Source organism: Panicum virgatum, chromosome 5K (assembly GCF_016808335.1).
Source record: "Panicum virgatum strain AP13 chromosome 5K, P.virgatum_v5, whole genome shotgun sequence".
NCBI classification, from domain to species: Eukaryota; Viridiplantae; Streptophyta; class Magnoliopsida; order Poales; family Poaceae; genus Panicum; species Panicum virgatum.
In genome coordinates this window covers 49,251,854-49,267,667 of record NC_053140.1, presented here as the reverse complement: position 1 = coordinate 49,267,667, position 15,814 = coordinate 49,251,854, and the positions used below count along the sequence as shown (strand labels likewise).

Sequence of the window (15,814 nt, the reverse complement as noted above, 5' to 3'; positions counted from 1 at the left end):
AATATCATAATTTTTAGACAATATTAAATATGCTTTCTTTCTTATTTAATTGAGAGAGATGTGAAATTCCATAAATCCGAAAATGTTACTGTAGCAAAACCGCCCCCAAAACAGTTTGCTACAGTGATCGAGGGGGTGATTCGGACGGTTTTGTCAGTTCGAGGGCCTAGGTTACCCGGTTTCGTAGTAGGAGGTTGAAAAAGGGACTTCTTGACTAGTTTGAGGTTGTAAAATAGACTTATCCCTATAAAGAAACACAAATATTAAATCCTTCTTCACAGTATACTGTGATGAAATGGGATTATGGGAACACATACTGTTTCGAAATGTGATCGTTATTTTGTCTTGTTTGCAGGCTGCCGTGGTGCTCGAGGTCTGTCTCTAGTTTGCCCTTTGGTTCCTGGCTTCCTGCACAGGAAGTTGCGAGCTTCACCGTTGATGCGAGAAAGCGTGGTTGCATAAGGGTCTGATGCGCTCGCTGTTCTTGTTTCTTCTGGTGGCTGGTGGAGTGAAGCTGACGCAGAACACAAGTTCGAGTGCTGCACCAGCCTCACGCAGCTTTTTAAGTTCCTGTTCGCCTTGGTGTCGGTCGCGAGCTCGCTTGGCTTGATTGGTAACTGTAACGCATTTTTTCCCCGAACGTGTATATTTCTTCAAAATCGCAAAATGTAATGCAACCTGATAGGGTTTTAAGGATCGATAGCTCTCGTTATCTTTCAAACTCTCTCGATTTTGTACAGATAAGCTTCATGGCCACAACTCACAATGTCCTGACTCGCGACGAGCTGTGTACTGCAATACTAAAGCTCCTATCGGTCAAGCGCCTAAGCACCTCCTCCGTGCTTAACGCACCAGCTGGGGAAACCTGGAGGCGCCACGTGTCCACCGTCCCCTAGTTTTGGGCTTGCGGTGGCCTTCTTTCGTCGCCTTCTTTCGTCGGCTCGCGGCCATCAATTACTTGGCCCGAGCTTCCTCCGCGACGGATCGGCCCGGCCTGCGTCACAGCGGCAGCCCGGCCTGCCTGCGGCGTCATCGTTCCCGTCCGTCGGTTTGTATCCCGCGACGATTCCGCCGTTCGTCGGCGTCCCTCCGTCGTCGGTTACTGCTGCGCCGGTTAATGCTGAAGCATTTCAAGGGACAGGCGCTAGTATTTGCCTATATACCATTCGGAGAGTGAAACATCATTACAACAATGCTGTATCCCTCCTTTTTTATAACACAGTTAGCTAAGTATAGTATATCACTCAAAAGTCAAAACACATAATCTAAAATATCAGCACAAAATAAGAGTTTGAAGCACGCGGCCCTTTTTGAAAGAAAACCACCGGAGCCCATAGAGGCAGCCCATGTAGCCCACGAACGAAATGGCGCTCATCTCCACGGGCTCAACAGTGGCCTACTCGGCCTCCACTGAAACCGAAGACCAGTCGCGCCTTTTAAAAACCCTCGCGCGAGATTGAGCTCGCTGCAAAGCGCACCTTCCCGCGAGCAGCGAGACGAAGAGAAAATATGCTGACAGGTGGGCCCCACCACAAATGGCCCCACAGGTCATGAGACGGGCTAGGCTGCAGCAGGGTCCGGGAGCTTCTCCCAGAAAAAGGAACTCCACAAGGGACAGGACGGATCACATCCCGCGATCGAGACCCCGCCGCGCCGCCCCCTCGCACTGACCGCGCAGCCCCCACAGAGTCCTCGTTCCCTGTGGTCCACGCGTCAGTGGCGGACGCCGCCTGCGCGTCGCCCCCGCGAGAGAAATTTGGGATTTCCTCGTCATCGGAAGTGGGTTTCGCTTTTTTGCTATCGTGGAAGTGGATTTCGCTGATTTACCATTATGAAACTGTGTCGCACCGCTGGAATGCCTCTGTCTGCTCCTTCGCCATCGCCTCCGTCTGCTCCGTCTGCTCCTCCGCCGTCATCTCCGGTCGCGCGCGCTGCCGTTGCTGTGCATCAGCTCGCTGCCCACCGAGACCGAGGAGGAGCGCTGACGCCGCCGCGAGATGCAGAGCCGACACCGTCTCGAGGCACAACAGACGCGCGTCGAGCGCCGAAACTCCATGGGCTCCTCCTTGCTGCCCTCGGCGTCGCCCAAGCCGACCGGCGAGGCACCCGCCGCCGCCAACGGGCATGGAGAGGCAGACGCGGGAGAGCAGTGCATAGCGGCAGTGGCCAGGTCCCACCCAGCGCACCGGAGGACCTCAGCGAGTACACGGGCAAATCGGTGGGTGACGCGGAGCGCGTCGCGGAGGACGGAGTCGAAGACGCTCGCGGAGAGCATGGCGCTGACGGCGTCGCCGCCCGGCTGCGGTGCGAGAGTACGGTCGAGGCGTGCCGAGAGCTGCGCATTGGCGTCGTCGAGCGCCTCGAGGTCCAGCCGCAACGCGGTGGCCGCGGCGTCCTTGGCGTCGAGCGCAGCTCGAAGGCGGTTGACCACGGCGTCGAAGGATCGCAGCAGCGCCTGGTTCTCGCGCATCTGCGCCTCGAGGTGCGCCGTGAGGGTCCCGCCCCCGTCCGCCCCCGGTGCGCGATCCGCTTGAGCTCCGACAGCCGCCTGAGGTGCGACACCACGGCGGCGTCCGCGGCCGCTGCCGCCTCCGGCAGGAACGGCGCGTGGGCTGCCTACAGGTGCAGGTACGCCGCCTGGAACGACGAGGCCGTCGCGAGCACCGCCTCCACGACGGCCTCCTGCCAGAGATGCAGAGCCGACACCGTCTCGAGGCGCGACGGACGCGCGTCGAGCGCCGAAACTCCATGGGCTCCTCTTTGCTGCCCTCGGCGTCGCCCAAGCCGACCGGCGAGGCGCCCGCCGCCGCCAACGGGCAAGGCCCCGTGCCCAGGCCGGCGCGGCCAACTGCGCGGGGGCAAGCGACGGCGGCCGGCGTAGGCACGGGGCCCCTCGCTCGGCGCGGCCAACGACGCGGGGGCAGGCGACGGGCGGCCGGCGAGGGTGCGGGGCCACTCAGCCGGCGCAGCCAATGGCGGGGGTGGCAGGGCTCGAGCAGGAGCAGGAGCAGGGGTGCCGAGGGCAGCAAGGAGGAGGAGCCCATGGAGTTCCGTCGAGGGAGGAGACGGAGACGATGGTGGTGGAGCAGACGGAGGCATTGCAGCGGTGCAACTCGGTTTTATAATGGCAAACTGGCGAAACCCACTTCTGCGATGGTAAAATAGCAAAGCCCACTTGCGATGACGGCGAAATCCCAAATTTCTCCCCCCGCGACGAGCTGAGCGGATTCCGAACCCGTCGAATCGAATGGCGAGAGGCCCAACAACCCCACGTCTATGAATTCAAGCCGCAGGATGCGCCCCGGCCGCGCCTTCGCCGTCGGATGGCGGGTGGCCTCGCGGATCCGGCCGTAGAATATGAATTTGATTTCGAAAGCGAGGAGTGGGAGAGAAAGAAAGGCGAGAGGGGGGACGCAGAGAGAGAGAAGGGGGCAGTCGACTCGAGAGCTGCAGCGAGAGGGAAAATCCACTAATCCCCCCTCCACCCCAGCTCTCTCGAAATCCGCCATTCCCCTCCGCCGCAAACACGCGCCGAAGCTCGCGGCGGGCGCCGCCGCCCCGCACTCGGCCGCGGGGCCTCCACCCCCGTCGATCTGGAGCCGGTTGCCGCGATCTCGCCGCGGGTCCCCGCGGCCGCCGTGAATTGGGTTGTGCGCTGGCGTTACTGGTGGGCGGGGGCGTTTTGATCCAGCGGCTTCCGGGTTGAGTGGATGGCGGGGAAAGAGCAGGGGGGCGGGGGCCCGCCGCCGCGGCCTCCCGTGCCCGCGGCGTCCACGCAGCCGCCGATTAAGAAGCTGGTGAGGCAGCTCGACTTCAACACGGCGGTGTTGGCGGGGAACCCCGCGATGGCGGCGGCCGCCGCCGCCGTGTCCAGGGCGCTGCAGCCGAGGACGTTGCCGGTGGGGTTGCAGCACCCCCCGCAGCAAGCGAGGGCTGCCGTGCCGATGGGGGTGCCGCAGCAGCTGCACCCGCGGCTGCTGCCGGTGATGCGCCCGCATCAGGTGGCGGGGCATGTGCCGCTGCCGCGGCACGCGGTGCCGGTTGCAGTCCCCGTACCGCAGCTTCGCCCGGAGCCAGTGCAGCGGGCCCCGGTCGCCGTTCCCTTGTGAGTGTTCCCGTTCTGAGATGTATATGTAGTGTTGCAGTTTCGAAATTTCCGCCTCTCTGTTTGGTATGGGGCTCATTTCTCTCGATGAGCTAGTCCGTTGTCGTCTCTATTCATATGCTGAACTTGGGATCGTTTCTGATTTTCTGAGCGTCGCCACGAGCAAGTTTCCAAATTTTGACTTGTCATTCCTTGGAAATGAAGACACGCATTTGCGTTAGATGATCTTATTTGTTTTAGCATTTTTAGCACTTCTTTTAGCATATTTATTCTCCCTGTTAAGGATCCAAATATGTCTAGCTTTTCAATTTGAAATTTGCATCATGCTCCTGCAATGTTCTAATTAGCTTTGGGCCCTTGTACTGTAGGAAGCCAGAGTCACCAAAACCACGGTCAAGACTCTATGAAGGGAAAGATAGCACTCCCACAAAGAAAAAGTGCTGTAACTGCAGGAACTCCAGATGTTTGAAGTTGTAAGTCGGATTCTGTCCTTAGCTTGAGAAGAACGCAATATCGCAAAGGGTGTTTTGTCAGGAGGATTGTGTTCTCCTTTTATCAATATGAATTCTTTGACATGCTGCAAATGAGGCATGTGGATTGTTTGGATATTCAAAATATTTATGTCATTTAGATGCAGAATCTGCTTGAACAATTGTCTTTACTGAACTCTCTTCGTGATTTCAAAAGAAGCTAAAGTTCTTACAAATGGTGCTTAGACTAGAGTTATAAGCTATGTAACATGCTAAAAGACGAACATCACAAACTGCTTGTGTCATCTGCTTGTTTATTATGAGTAACACCAGATTATAATTTATAATACAAATAATTTGGGAAATATTTCCAGCACCACTTCAATGCTTCATATCACCTCCAAATGCCTCATTTCCCACTGTCCACAGACAGGCAAACTATACCAGTGTGTCATTGTTTTGACCTTCATATTGAAAGACATCCCTTTGTGAAATGTGAAGAATGTACTGCTGTTTTGATACTCTTTTGAGCTTTGTGTGTACTGATGCTATTCATCTGAAATCTTTTAATGGTTTCTTACAGGTACTGTGAATGCTTTGCTTCTGGTGCTCACTGTGATGGGTGCAACTGCACCAACTGTTTTAACAATCCTGAGAATGAAGTTGCCAGGCGTGAAGCTATTGATGCTACATTGGAGCGTAATCCAGATGCATTCAGGCCTAAGATTGGGAGCAGCCCACATGCAAATAGGAATAATGTATGTTCTGTGGTCCAAGTATTGTTTACATAGTTACTCTTGTAGGGAACATAATTTCTATTTGTTATGCCTTTGAGTTTAATTTAGTCATAGCAGTGTCCATGCTCATTTTAGAGATCATAGTTTATTCTAATTAAGAGTAGTTGAATTGAAACACCATCCTAGCTGGAAAAGGGGGGGGGGGATAGAACATTACATGTCTAGATAAGTCTATACCACAAGTTACCTGTGAGAACTTGACAAGTGAGAATTTTCATTTGACAGATAAGACCTCTTAGGAAATGTGTAGCAGTGTACCTGCATTTGTTTGTTGCAATGCGGCATTTTTGAAAATCCAAACTATAGTAACTACGAATTTTAATCCTCAAAAGTCAAAATCAACAACCAATATTCCATATTTGGTAGTTCGGGATGGAAACTTTCCATTCTTTAACCTCAATCAAGCTCTTGTTTCTTTATTAAACTACTGCATTATCGATTGGCTTCCTGTCAAAACTATATCCCAACAAAGTAGGAAAAAGACAAAGCTGGTGAGGCAAAATGTTTGCCACCTCTGCCCCAAGTAAAGAAGTGTATGTTTTGTTTCCTTCCCATTTATGATATGAAGTACTACCTCTAGCTACAAAAATACACTGTTCTATAATACGTGCAGTCAATCTTTCATACGTTTGACCATTTCTACATAAATATTCTTATATTATATTGTTGAAAAAAAATAATATTAATAGAACAAGGAAATTAACCAGCGCAAGTACTTCAGTGCCATTATAATCTTTTTGATTTTCTATAGCATATCCTTAGAAAAAAATGATGTTAAAAGATGTGCATCTGAAGCTGTATTGGTACCTTAAAGAACAAGGAAATTGTACAACAGGTAGTATTTTTAGTTAAAAGGAATAATGTTTTCAGTAGGAGCCCCGTGTGCATATTTTTTTCTTGTTCGTCATATTTAACAATAATAAGTAAGAACTATAGTTAAGTTCATAACCAAATATGTTATTCCAGTATTCCACTAACCTTAGACTAATCATATTCATATGTTTACTTACACAATACAAATACAGACCTTTTCATTCTCACATTTTTCATTTAGGCCATGTTAATTGAGCTTTCATGCCATGCGTCATTAATTATAGTCCTTGGAATTGCCAGGAGGTGTCTAGCGATCTCCCTTTAGTAGGGAAGCATAATAAAGGGTGCCATTGCAAGAAGTCAGGATGCCTCAAGAAGTACTGCGAGTGCTTCCAAGCTAATATACTATGCTCTGAAAATTGCAAGTGTATGGATTGCAAGAATTTTGAAGGGAGTGAAGAAAGAAGATCTCTTTTCCAAGGGGATCACAAAAATTCCGTTAACATGCAGCAAGCAACAAACGTTGCTGTAAATGGTGCAATTGGAGCTACAGGATTTTCTTCTCCTTCCACATCAAGGAAGAGGAAACACATTGATCCGTCACTTGACCATTCAAATAAGGAACATGTAGCGCAAAGGAACCTACCTCAGGTAATGGTTGTATCTAAGACTTCAGCATGCATTGCTTTTGCCCCAATTGTTTACCTTGGCATAGCTTTGTCTTCTTGAGTTTTTGACTTCAGAAGCAAGCTGAAGTACTTGATTTTGCCACTAGGAGTGTGGATTTTATAATATGTCGTTCAGACCATGAACTTAAGTGATGAATTTTTTTTCCGATACTAATCATCAATATATATTTGCACATGACTTTTCTTTTTACATGATAAATCAGTGTGGCAGTGTTAGCTCCTTATTCTGAAACTACAAGTACTTTTATTATTTTTGGGAGAACTCAAAATTATTCTAGAACAGAATTACAAATTAAAATTGACTTTCAGCAAGAAGATAAGATGAAGCTACCCATAGCAGCAGTTATTATGAGACTCCAATAAACAAGCGCACATGCTTCATTTTTTAATGAGTCTATTTTATCAGAAGAATGCACTACCCAATGGTTCAATTCCAATAAGCCAGTCTGTGCATCCTCCCACTCTGGGGCCCTTTAAAGTTAGCTACAGGTAACTACTAACTGCCAACTATACAACATTTTCATAGAATGTCTACTCTATCTGTTTTTCATTGATGGGTTTATGCCATCGCTTTTTAGGCCCCTTTTAGCAGACATTGTCAAAGAAGCGGACATAAAGGATCTCTGTAAGCTTTTGGTGGGGGTGTCAGGAGAGGCTTCAAAGGCATATGCTGGTATTGCTCTTGCCATTATGCTAGTTTTACCTTCAGAATTTTATCACTTTCGTATGACAAAATACCCCGGTGAACCTGCAGTCCTGCTTGCATGCATGAGTTATCTTGGTGATATTCTGTGAAGCAATCCACATAGACCAGGACCCCTTTCATCCAGTACTAATTTTTTGAAGTTACATTGGTTCAAAGTAGGATCCTATCTAAATTTTTATCATCCTGTTTACGTCATTTCTTGAGCCTGCAATTTGGATACTGATGATGTGCTTTACCGAAGTTTGGATGAGAGGATATGAATGTTTATGCTTCATCTCTCCACACAGAAAAAAGTGTAAGATATCTATTGAGTTATTAGGGCTTTGCTTGGATGTGCAGGTATTACCTTACATGTAATGGTTAAAAACTCAAGATTACCATTTTTTCCTGTTGAAATTGAACGAGAGCTGGCAAGTAGTGGCAGCTGTAATGACACTTCGTGTTTCTCAGATCATCTACACGTGTTTACATTCTAGTCCTTCGATGTGCTATTTTTTATATTTATAACTGTATGTATGACCACATTACATGTTGCACTAGTTCATTCACCCTGAGAACCTGCAAGCATGCACTCCTTTATGTTTAAGAGAATGCAACCAAGAACAACATATAGAGTGATTTACATAGTCCACAAAAGGGGCATTATTTTGATGGTTATGTGCTGCTCATTATGTAATTTAAAAAAAAAAACAGGCAGGAAGACACAGGAAGAGAGGGATGCAGAGAAGGAAGGTGAAAGTGGTGGACAGAAGGAAGATGATAAGGCAGGTTCCCGAGGGTTGACAAACCATGATAGAGAAGGAAATAACCAAGATCTGGATCACAAAGCATCAATCAATGACAATTCAAGCGAAGGAACTCATACGGGCAAAGCTGTTCTAGAAGAATCCAGGCCTAACTGTGCTGATGATCAGAAGTCCAATAGGCCTATGTCTCCTGGAACGCTAGCACTGATGTGTGATGAACAAGATACAATGTTTACAACTTCTCAACATGCTGCTCCTCAGCAGACAGTAGCTGACAACCAGAACCAATCCGAACTGTATGTAGAACAAGAAAGAGTTGTGCTGACAGAATTCCGTGATTGTCTCCGTAAGCTTGTGACATGTGGAAGAATGAAAGGTACACCAAAAGTTCCCTTTCACCATGCTAATTATTAACACAAATCCTTACACATGTTAATGCTTCGTCATGATATCTGTTCCAAGTCATAGTGATATCTGTCTGCATTGATTAATTTGATCCATCTGGCTGATTGGGTTTATATGGGTCTTGTGTTGTCTCATTGTCTGACTTAAGAATTTTGGTGTCTTGCTATCTAATTTGTACACCCTGCCTTACAAGCGCTTCCTTCTGTGGTGTCTGAGATTGAGAATCAATTAGTAAACCTGGGAAGGCTAAAATGTATATTGTGTCAGATATATCTTTTGGCTTTTACTGTTTTCTCTATAAGACTAGGATGAGTTGAATCCTTACTTTTCTCCCTTGCAGAGGAAAGGTACTCCATGGCGATCAAATCTGAAACATCTGGCCTTCCCGGACAGGTAAATGGTGTTTCTCGAGTACCATATCCAAGAGTAGATGTACCTGCTGTTGTAAAAACATTTCCACAGGGTTCCAGCAGTCATCCTGTTGCTGGAAAACCTGTTACGGGGCATTTGGACAAAAACTGAAGCCTGAGAACACGTGTCCCAGGTTTGTATTTTAGGGGTGCAGCAATGATCAAGAGCATCATGTTTGCACCCTCTTAACAGGTTGATCAGATACATGTATCAGTCTTGATCGATAATTTAGAAGCTTAGAATATCTGATTTATTCCCATTGGTTAGAATAAGTGTAATGCTGGCATCTGGTTAGTTTAGTCATAAATGCAGTTAACTGTTTGGTGTCTACATTTTAGTTCATCCTTTTCTATTTATTTACCTCCTGAAATTTCATCAATCGGCATAAGATAGCTCCATAAATTTTAGTGTTTTAAACCCAATCCAAATTTCACTGTTTTAAGCCCAATCCGCTTCCCGCCTCTCTCTCTCCGTGTATGTATGTCCCTCTGATCTTGAAGTTGCAGTTCTTTTGTTTTAATTTATTGGCTCTTTTCTGTGGGGAACTCCCGCCTTCAAAATGTTATTGGCGCCAAACAATTCTTTTTTTTTGTGGGGGGGGGGGGGGGGGGGGGTCCGTTGACCGCACTGGAAAGGATCTGGGGTGGGATGCGTTCTCGAGTGGTAAAGGCGGTGCCGAGGTGGCATAGATGATAGAACAATAGGAAGTCCTATCTACCTGGACTGGATTCGAGCCAAGCTGTTGCAGGTTGGGTTCTTATAGTTATATATAAAGTTAGCACTTCAAACTTTTGTCTCTGAGCCAGTGGTGAATTCCATAGCACCAGGATGCGTAATGGAGGAACACTTGCGGGAGACAATTCATTTCGTTAGCAGGTGAAACAACTGCGCCGGTCTCCATGAATGTAATACTGAATCTATACTTCCCTCCATGTTCTCGCACTCTTCTGCAGGTTTTGGATGTAAATTTCCCATTCATCCTTGAATATGAAATTACCCGGTCGGTACAGGTTGAATGAAGAAATTGGGTGTGCTTATTTGGCTCGTAAACCAAGAGGTCTACTAGGAGAATGGTTTCACACTAACCTGTACAGAAAACCGTTATTTTGCCTCTAGAGTGAAAAATGGTAACATTCGTTTCTCGCATTATATGCACTCAGTTAAACATTACATCGCGCCAGGCCTGCATAGAGCTAAGGCCATAACCCAGTGCTGCTGTCCACTGTAACGTTCGAAAGTTACTGGCCCAAGATTCGAGATAATGTGCTTTTGATGTTCCCCAGTAACTCTTGCCTGCAGGTAGCATGAACTGATCAATCCAAAACGTTCAAGTTTAGCTGACGACAATGTGTAAATTTGTCGCCTCAAATACTCAAAACAAAACGCAAACCCCTGGGAAGCAAGTTAGTACCTCTTTGGCTTGAAGAGGAGATTGTTGTAGATGAACAGCTGTAATATAAAAGGGAATTGACAGTGAGGGCTCACAAAAATGTACTAATACTAAGAAAATCATTTAAAAGCTGGGGAAAAAATGTAGCCTAAGCCCTCAAGGGCTTGGACTATAACTTACCCAGGCAACTACAATCCCGATTAATTCAAAGAACAGAGGAAGAACCGGGAGCTTATCAATGACCTGAAAGGTGAATGAAACATGAAGAAGATTAGTCTTATCTGCCTTGTAGTTGTAGCAAAATACTTTCTTTGGTTCGGAATTGAAAGCTGCAGATCTGGAGACATGTCAGCGGTAACTTACCTCAACGAGATTTATTGAAGCCCATAATGCAGCTACGGCTGCAAAACCTATTCCAGCTAGAGCAAAGATGTCTTCAGTAGTGCTGAACTGTTTCGTTAAAAAAAATCAAAGACAGGTTTAATTAGGTTCCTTAATTCATACAAAACGCCTCATCCTCATGGAAGCACTAATGTCACTAAACAAAAGCATCAAAACCAAGGCACTGCAGAAACAAAGTAGCAGGACTGATCACAGATGCATTGGGCATCGGAAGTGAGTTTTTTTTTCTTTTTTTGAAAGATCATCGGAAGTGAGTTATATATTGTAATCTGCAAACATTATTGGTTTTTCTTTTCCTGTATTGTCACTTTGTCAGTGTGGTGTTCCCGAGCAACATTTAGTTTAATACTACTCCCTCCGTTTCAAATTATAAGTCATTCCAAGAATATTGGAGAGTTAAACCATCTCAAAGTTTGACCAAAATTATAGAGAGAAATATAAAGATTTATGACATCAAATAGATGCACTATGAAAATATAGCTAACAAAGAATCTAATAATACTTAATTGGTATCATAAATTCTATTATCTTGCCATATAAATTTGGTCAAACTTAAAAAACTTTGACTCTCCAAGATTTTTGAAATGACTTATAATTTGGAACAGAGGGAGTCACGGCCTGGAAAGGCCGAATTTGCTTAGCCAAGAAGCATCACAGTTTACAGTACACTGAAGACCGTGAGGCAAGTGGAATCACATTCAACTTAAAATATTGAAAGTACTAGTAGCAACAAACCAGATAAACTATCACCCGGATTAAACAATATCTTGGCATTTCGAAGCTCGAGTTCTAACGTTGATGTGGCTGAGCAGCTACAGTGAATCGTGAACCAAAGACAAGACACTCACAGAACTCTGGACGTATCTCACGACGCTCCCGGGCGATTCCGAGCTGTCCTTCGCGACCTTCGCAACGACGCTGCGGCTGATCCTGATCCTGCCTGCAACACCGCATTGCACACAGATTACATCATGCCTGAGCCTGACTGCCTGTGAATAGAGAAACCAAAAGGCAGAGCACGCTGCACGGCTAAAAAGATACTAATTTATTACCTGAAAGTCGGGGACCGGGAGACGGCAGCCGTGCGATATGGCCGGAGAGGCTCCTCCCTCGGCATGGCGCTCGAGCCGCTGCAGGCTGGACGGCGGCGAGGGCACAGGCCACCATGGCTGCCCACCCCTGAGTCTCGTCGCAGAATGAGCTGGAACTGTGAGGTTCCAGGCGATGGATGATGTGTGTGGGTGTGTCGTTGAACCGAAGAACCGTCTTCTGCACCGGAGCTCTCTAGACCACTAACGCGACATCGGATGTCTGGTTTGCAGATTGCCCCCTGGCTTTCCCAGATATTTCGACTACCTTCCCTGCCAGATGGAAGGTGGTGAACTGTGAAGACAAAAGGCATTACAGACTCCGGTCGGTGATGGGGATCGAACCGATAAACAACCACCAGATTCCTTAATCAGGATGGGCACGTCCTGCCTGACACCAAAACAAAACGCTACGCGCAAGAATCCAACCGGGCACCACTGCTGCACCGACCTCGCGCGTACCGGCGCGCCCGTGACGAGCCCTGCGCACGCCGCCGCGCCGCCCAGGCGTCCCAGCCAGCCAGCCTCTCGGTCCGGGGGGTAGCGCAGTCGTCGGGGTCGGAGGGAGCGGCGCGCTCCCCCGCGGGGAAAGCCCGTCGTGACGTCGCGACGGGTTCGCGCGTGCCTGTGCCTGTGCCTCCCTTCACCACGTTCCCATCCGGTCCCTGCGCGGGGGCCGCCCCGCGCCAAGGGGGGATCACGCGACCGCCTGGCCGCCTTGTCTCCTTGCTCCCGCTCGCTTGTCCCCGGCCGCTCGCTTCGCGCTCGTCTGCGCGTGCCCGTTTCCGCGCCAGCACTCGCCCGCTGTAGAGCCGAAGCACAGCCGCACAGGGAGCGACGCATCGCCCCCTGCAGCCCTGCTACTACAGTGCTCCCGTCCTGGTCTCCCCGCCTCAGGAGTTTCTTGGCGCCGCGGCGCGGAGGGTAGCGCGGGAAAGGTGGGGGAGGGAGATGGACTCGGCGGAGGCCGGCAAGGCGGGGACGCAGCAGCAGCCGGGGGCGGCGTCGACGAGCGGCGCCGGCGCGGCGGCGGTGCCGTTCGGGAGGTCGGCGTCGCGGCTCGGCGCGCCCTGCGCGGAGAGCTTCGACGGCGCGCTCAGAGTACGTCGAGCGCGGCTCGCCTCCGTTCTGCTCGGTCCTGCCGCGTGCTCGTAGTCGTAGTGAACTGACGGGTTCGGCAAGTCTTGGTCGTGCAGGAGCTCAAGGATCTGCGGGCGCAGCTGCACGAGGCCGCGGACTGCTGCGAGAAGGCGTTCCTCAAGACCGACAAGAAGAAGCTGTAAGCCCACCGCGGAGCTTATCTCCTTGGCCCTTGAGACGTCTCCCTCTGTGTTTTCGTCTTCCTTTGAATTTATTAAGTGTGTGCTTACTTTTTTTCCCGGTGAATTGAAGGATTCTGGAGGGTACAAAGAGTTACATCTGCGATGCAGTTGTTGCTGTGATTGATCACTTGGGGACTGTTTCGTCCAAGCTTGAGCACAAGCTGCAGGAGAAGGCTGACGTCACACAGGCAGAACGAAAGATCAACTTCTTGAAACAGGTCGGAATTCTGTTCGCTTGCAAACTTCACAACAGTTTAGGAAGTCCCTGTCGCAGCTGATAGGAGAATGATAGCTTTTTCCGGCCTTTCGCTCTTAGTTTGTTACAAGTTTCCTGTTCTATGTAACAAACCCTTCTCTGTACAATGCCGCGAGCACAATCTCGTGCCGATTCATTCAAAATAAAAGTTTATGAAGTCAACACCAGCATCTGCATGCTGCATCGTGTTCCTCTCGTAGTTCATGAAAGTTCTCTCATAGTTTACTATGACTTCCAATGAACAACGACCAATGAAATCTCAATGATTCACTGAATTTTTCTGTGCTCTGTCCATGAACCAGAGACTTTTGACATGCGAACAGTATGCCATTTCGCTGAAGCTTTTAACTGTACGAGGAGACCCTGATGGCATTCAATATCATCGTCGCTACATCTCACAATGTAAAGCTTCTTTATTTTAATTGCAAGCTATTTATATCACAGTTGTTTATTAGAGAATCATTGGTAAACATAATTGCAACTACAACATGAATTACTTACGGCAAACAGAAATTGAGTTGAGCTTTGCCATGTGCAATTTATCCACGTATATATCTATGTAGTCCTTTGGTCAAATGTCATTCATTCCTGTCTGAAATATTGCTAGGAACCACGGAAATAGTAAAGAAGGATTGCATAATTTTACATTTGAACGGTGTTACCTTTTATTTGGTGTCATTTGGCTAAATTCTTTCGAAATTAACTGATTTCAATAGTTATGGTTGTGTCATTATTGATTTAATTGATGCTATTTTTTCAACAGCTATTCAAACGACAAAACAAGAGAATGGTGCTAGTTCGAGGTCTGTTCTCACTACTTGTTATTTTTTTATTATTTCGTTCTCTATTTTCTATGTAAACCATGCATAACTTACTAGTTTTTGCGATATTCATTTGCAGTAAAAGTGATCCGGAAGTCCTAAAAGTTACTGGCCCAACACTATCTGGAGCTGGCCTCGCTCTCAAGCCTTATGATGTTCAACCATCCATCGGTAAATAATAAAATATAGTATTGGTGGTGATGTTTACATGGAAAAAATATGATTCTTAGTGTGTGTGTGTGTGTGTGTGTGTGTGTGTGTGTGTGTGTGTGTGTGTGTGTGTGTGTGTGTGTGTGTGTGTGTGTGTGTGTGTGTGTGTGTGTGTGTGTGTGTGTGTGTGTATAGTGTTGTTCCTCGTCTCTAATCCCATATGTCCTTATCGTTTTCTTCATCCTTTTAAAGCATTAACTTAGCAAAAGTCTGATAGTTCGTATCTGAATAGTTATTCTGTAGCGACAGCTTGAACATAAATGCATCAACAGAGGGGGCAATACTGGCTTTTTTAAAACAAAAAAAAATTGTGCTAGCGTTTATCATGCGTTCAAATTTCTGTCATATAAGGGTGCATAAGTTAAGTTATGTTTGTTATCATTTCAGTAATCCATAATCATGATAGGTCTGCTATATGTATGTCTATTGATCTGGTGCTCTAGTACTCAGTTGACCTATCAAAATTGTTATTAGGGAAAGAAGATACCGTGGCATCTACAAGTTTTGATGACAGCCCAAGGAACCTACTAAGAAGGTCATATTCTTTTAGAGCAGAGGTATATTTTACTTCTATGTACAAAAACTATTCACAATTTAAACAGAACCATAAGTACGTAAAGATATTTCTGTCTAATATGTGTTGTGGGCATAACATTGTATATAGACATCACCAAATCGATTAAATACTTTCGCGTGTAAAGATTTAATTTTGTTACAGCTTATATTGATCAGAAGAATAATTTTCTTTTAACTTTTTTCAGGATATTCACATTGTTCTAGGTGATGATAACAAGAAGAAGGCCAATACTGGGAGTAACATCTTGTCATTTCTCAAGAAAACTAGGCGGCATGCATAACCTGACAAGCCCCAAATGCGGCAACGGGATAGTGTAACAGTACCCTCCCTCTTTTTTTCGGATTATGTAACAGTAGTGTAGTACTGAAAGCATTTGCTCCAGGGACCGACTTACTTTTCCTTAGATAATGGAAAAGATTATTCGGCTTCACTCTCCTCATTGAGAGAGGATCAGGCCAATCTTATTACACGCATTAGCAAACACACCATGTTATCACAGTGTGTTTAAAGTATAAAGCATGCTTATTGAAAGCCAAAATTTCTTTCTTTTTGTCATTTAATAATAATAACTAGGAAAAAGGGATGACTAGCAACGGGAAGATGGCC

At 47.1% G+C, this 15,814-nt stretch overlaps 3 protein-coding genes across 3 annotated transcripts; 2 read left to right on the top strand and 1 right to left on the bottom strand.

Annotated features, from left to right (window-relative positions):
• The first annotated feature begins 3,423 nt into the window (after window positions 1-3,423).
• On the top strand, window positions 3,424-9,472 carry LOC120708125 (protein tesmin/TSO1-like CXC 6). The gene is made up of 8 exons (XM_039993240.1): window positions 3,424-4,105; window positions 4,474-4,578; window positions 5,159-5,333; window positions 6,486-6,836; window positions 7,281-7,363; window positions 7,453-7,547; window positions 8,274-8,702; window positions 9,072-9,472. The coding sequence occupies exons 1-8, from the start codon at window positions 3,711-3,713 to the stop codon at window positions 9,251-9,253; spliced, it is 1,815 nt and encodes a 604-aa protein (XP_039849174.1). The 5' UTR covers window positions 3,424-3,710; the 3' UTR covers window positions 9,254-9,472.
• Window positions 9,473-10,153: 681 nt separating this feature from the next.
• Window positions 10,154-12,238, bottom strand: LOC120708123 (protein CURVATURE THYLAKOID 1C, chloroplastic-like). Its single transcript, XM_039993237.1, has 6 exons — window positions 11,987-12,238; window positions 11,783-11,874; window positions 10,896-10,982; window positions 10,713-10,775; window positions 10,554-10,591; window positions 10,154-10,435 (listed from the first exon to the last, which is right to left on the bottom strand). The coding sequence occupies exons 1-6, from the start codon at window positions 12,099-12,101 to the stop codon at window positions 10,381-10,383; spliced, it is 450 nt and encodes a 149-aa protein (XP_039849171.1). The 5' UTR covers window positions 12,102-12,238; the 3' UTR covers window positions 10,154-10,380.
• Window positions 12,239-12,738: 500 nt separating this feature from the next.
• On the top strand, window positions 12,739-15,746 carry LOC120708121 (probable protein ABIL5). Its single transcript, XM_039993235.1, has 8 exons — window positions 12,739-13,123; window positions 13,219-13,301; window positions 13,415-13,562; window positions 13,903-14,002; window positions 14,364-14,403; window positions 14,501-14,592; window positions 15,106-15,188; window positions 15,393-15,746. Exons 1-8 carry the CDS (start codon window positions 12,974-12,976, stop codon window positions 15,486-15,488), a joined length of 792 nt encoding a protein of 263 aa, XP_039849169.1. The 5' UTR covers window positions 12,739-12,973; the 3' UTR covers window positions 15,489-15,746.
• Window positions 15,747-15,814: the final 68 nt, after the last annotated feature.

What these genes read in the sequence shown, in the direction of transcription:
- LOC120708125 (XM_039993240.1), top strand. Translation starts at nt 3,711, where the DNA reads ATGGCGGGGAAAGAGCAGGGGGGCGGGGGCCCGCCGCCGCGGCCTCCC. An exon ending in AACTCCAGATGTTTGAAGTT is followed by an intron (nt 4,579 to 5,158) that starts GTAAGTCGGATT and finishes GGTTTCTTACAG; the next exon opens with GTACTGTGAATGCTTTGCTT. An exon ending in GACATGTGGAAGAATGAAAG is followed by an intron (nt 8,703 to 9,071) that starts GTACACCAAAAG and finishes TCTCCCTTGCAG; the next exon opens with AGGAAAGGTACTCCATGGCG.
- LOC120708121 (XM_039993235.1), top strand. Translation starts at nt 12,974, where the DNA reads ATGGACTCGGCGGAGGCCGGCAAGGCGGGGACGCAGCAGCAGCCGGGG. An exon ending in GCTTCGACGGCGCGCTCAGA is followed by an intron (nt 13,124 to 13,218) that starts GTACGTCGAGCG and finishes TTGGTCGTGCAG; the next exon opens with GAGCTCAAGGATCTGCGGGC. An exon ending in AGATCAACTTCTTGAAACAG is followed by an intron (nt 13,563 to 13,902) that starts GTCGGAATTCTG and finishes TCCATGAACCAG; the next exon opens with AGACTTTTGACATGCGAACA.
- LOC120708123 (XM_039993237.1), bottom strand. Translation starts at nt 12,101, where the DNA reads ATGGTGGCCTGTGCCCTCGCCGCCGTCCAGCCTGCAGCGGCTCGAGCG. An exon ending in CTTCAATAAATCTCGTTGAG is followed by an intron (nt 10,776 to 10,895) that starts GTAAGTTACCGC and finishes TTCACCTTTCAG; the next exon opens with GTCATTGATAAGCTCCCGGT. An exon ending in CTCCTCTTCAAGCCAAAGAG is followed by an intron (nt 10,436 to 10,553) that starts GTACTAACTTGC and finishes TGCTACCTGCAG; the next exon opens with GCAAGAGTTACTGGGGAACA.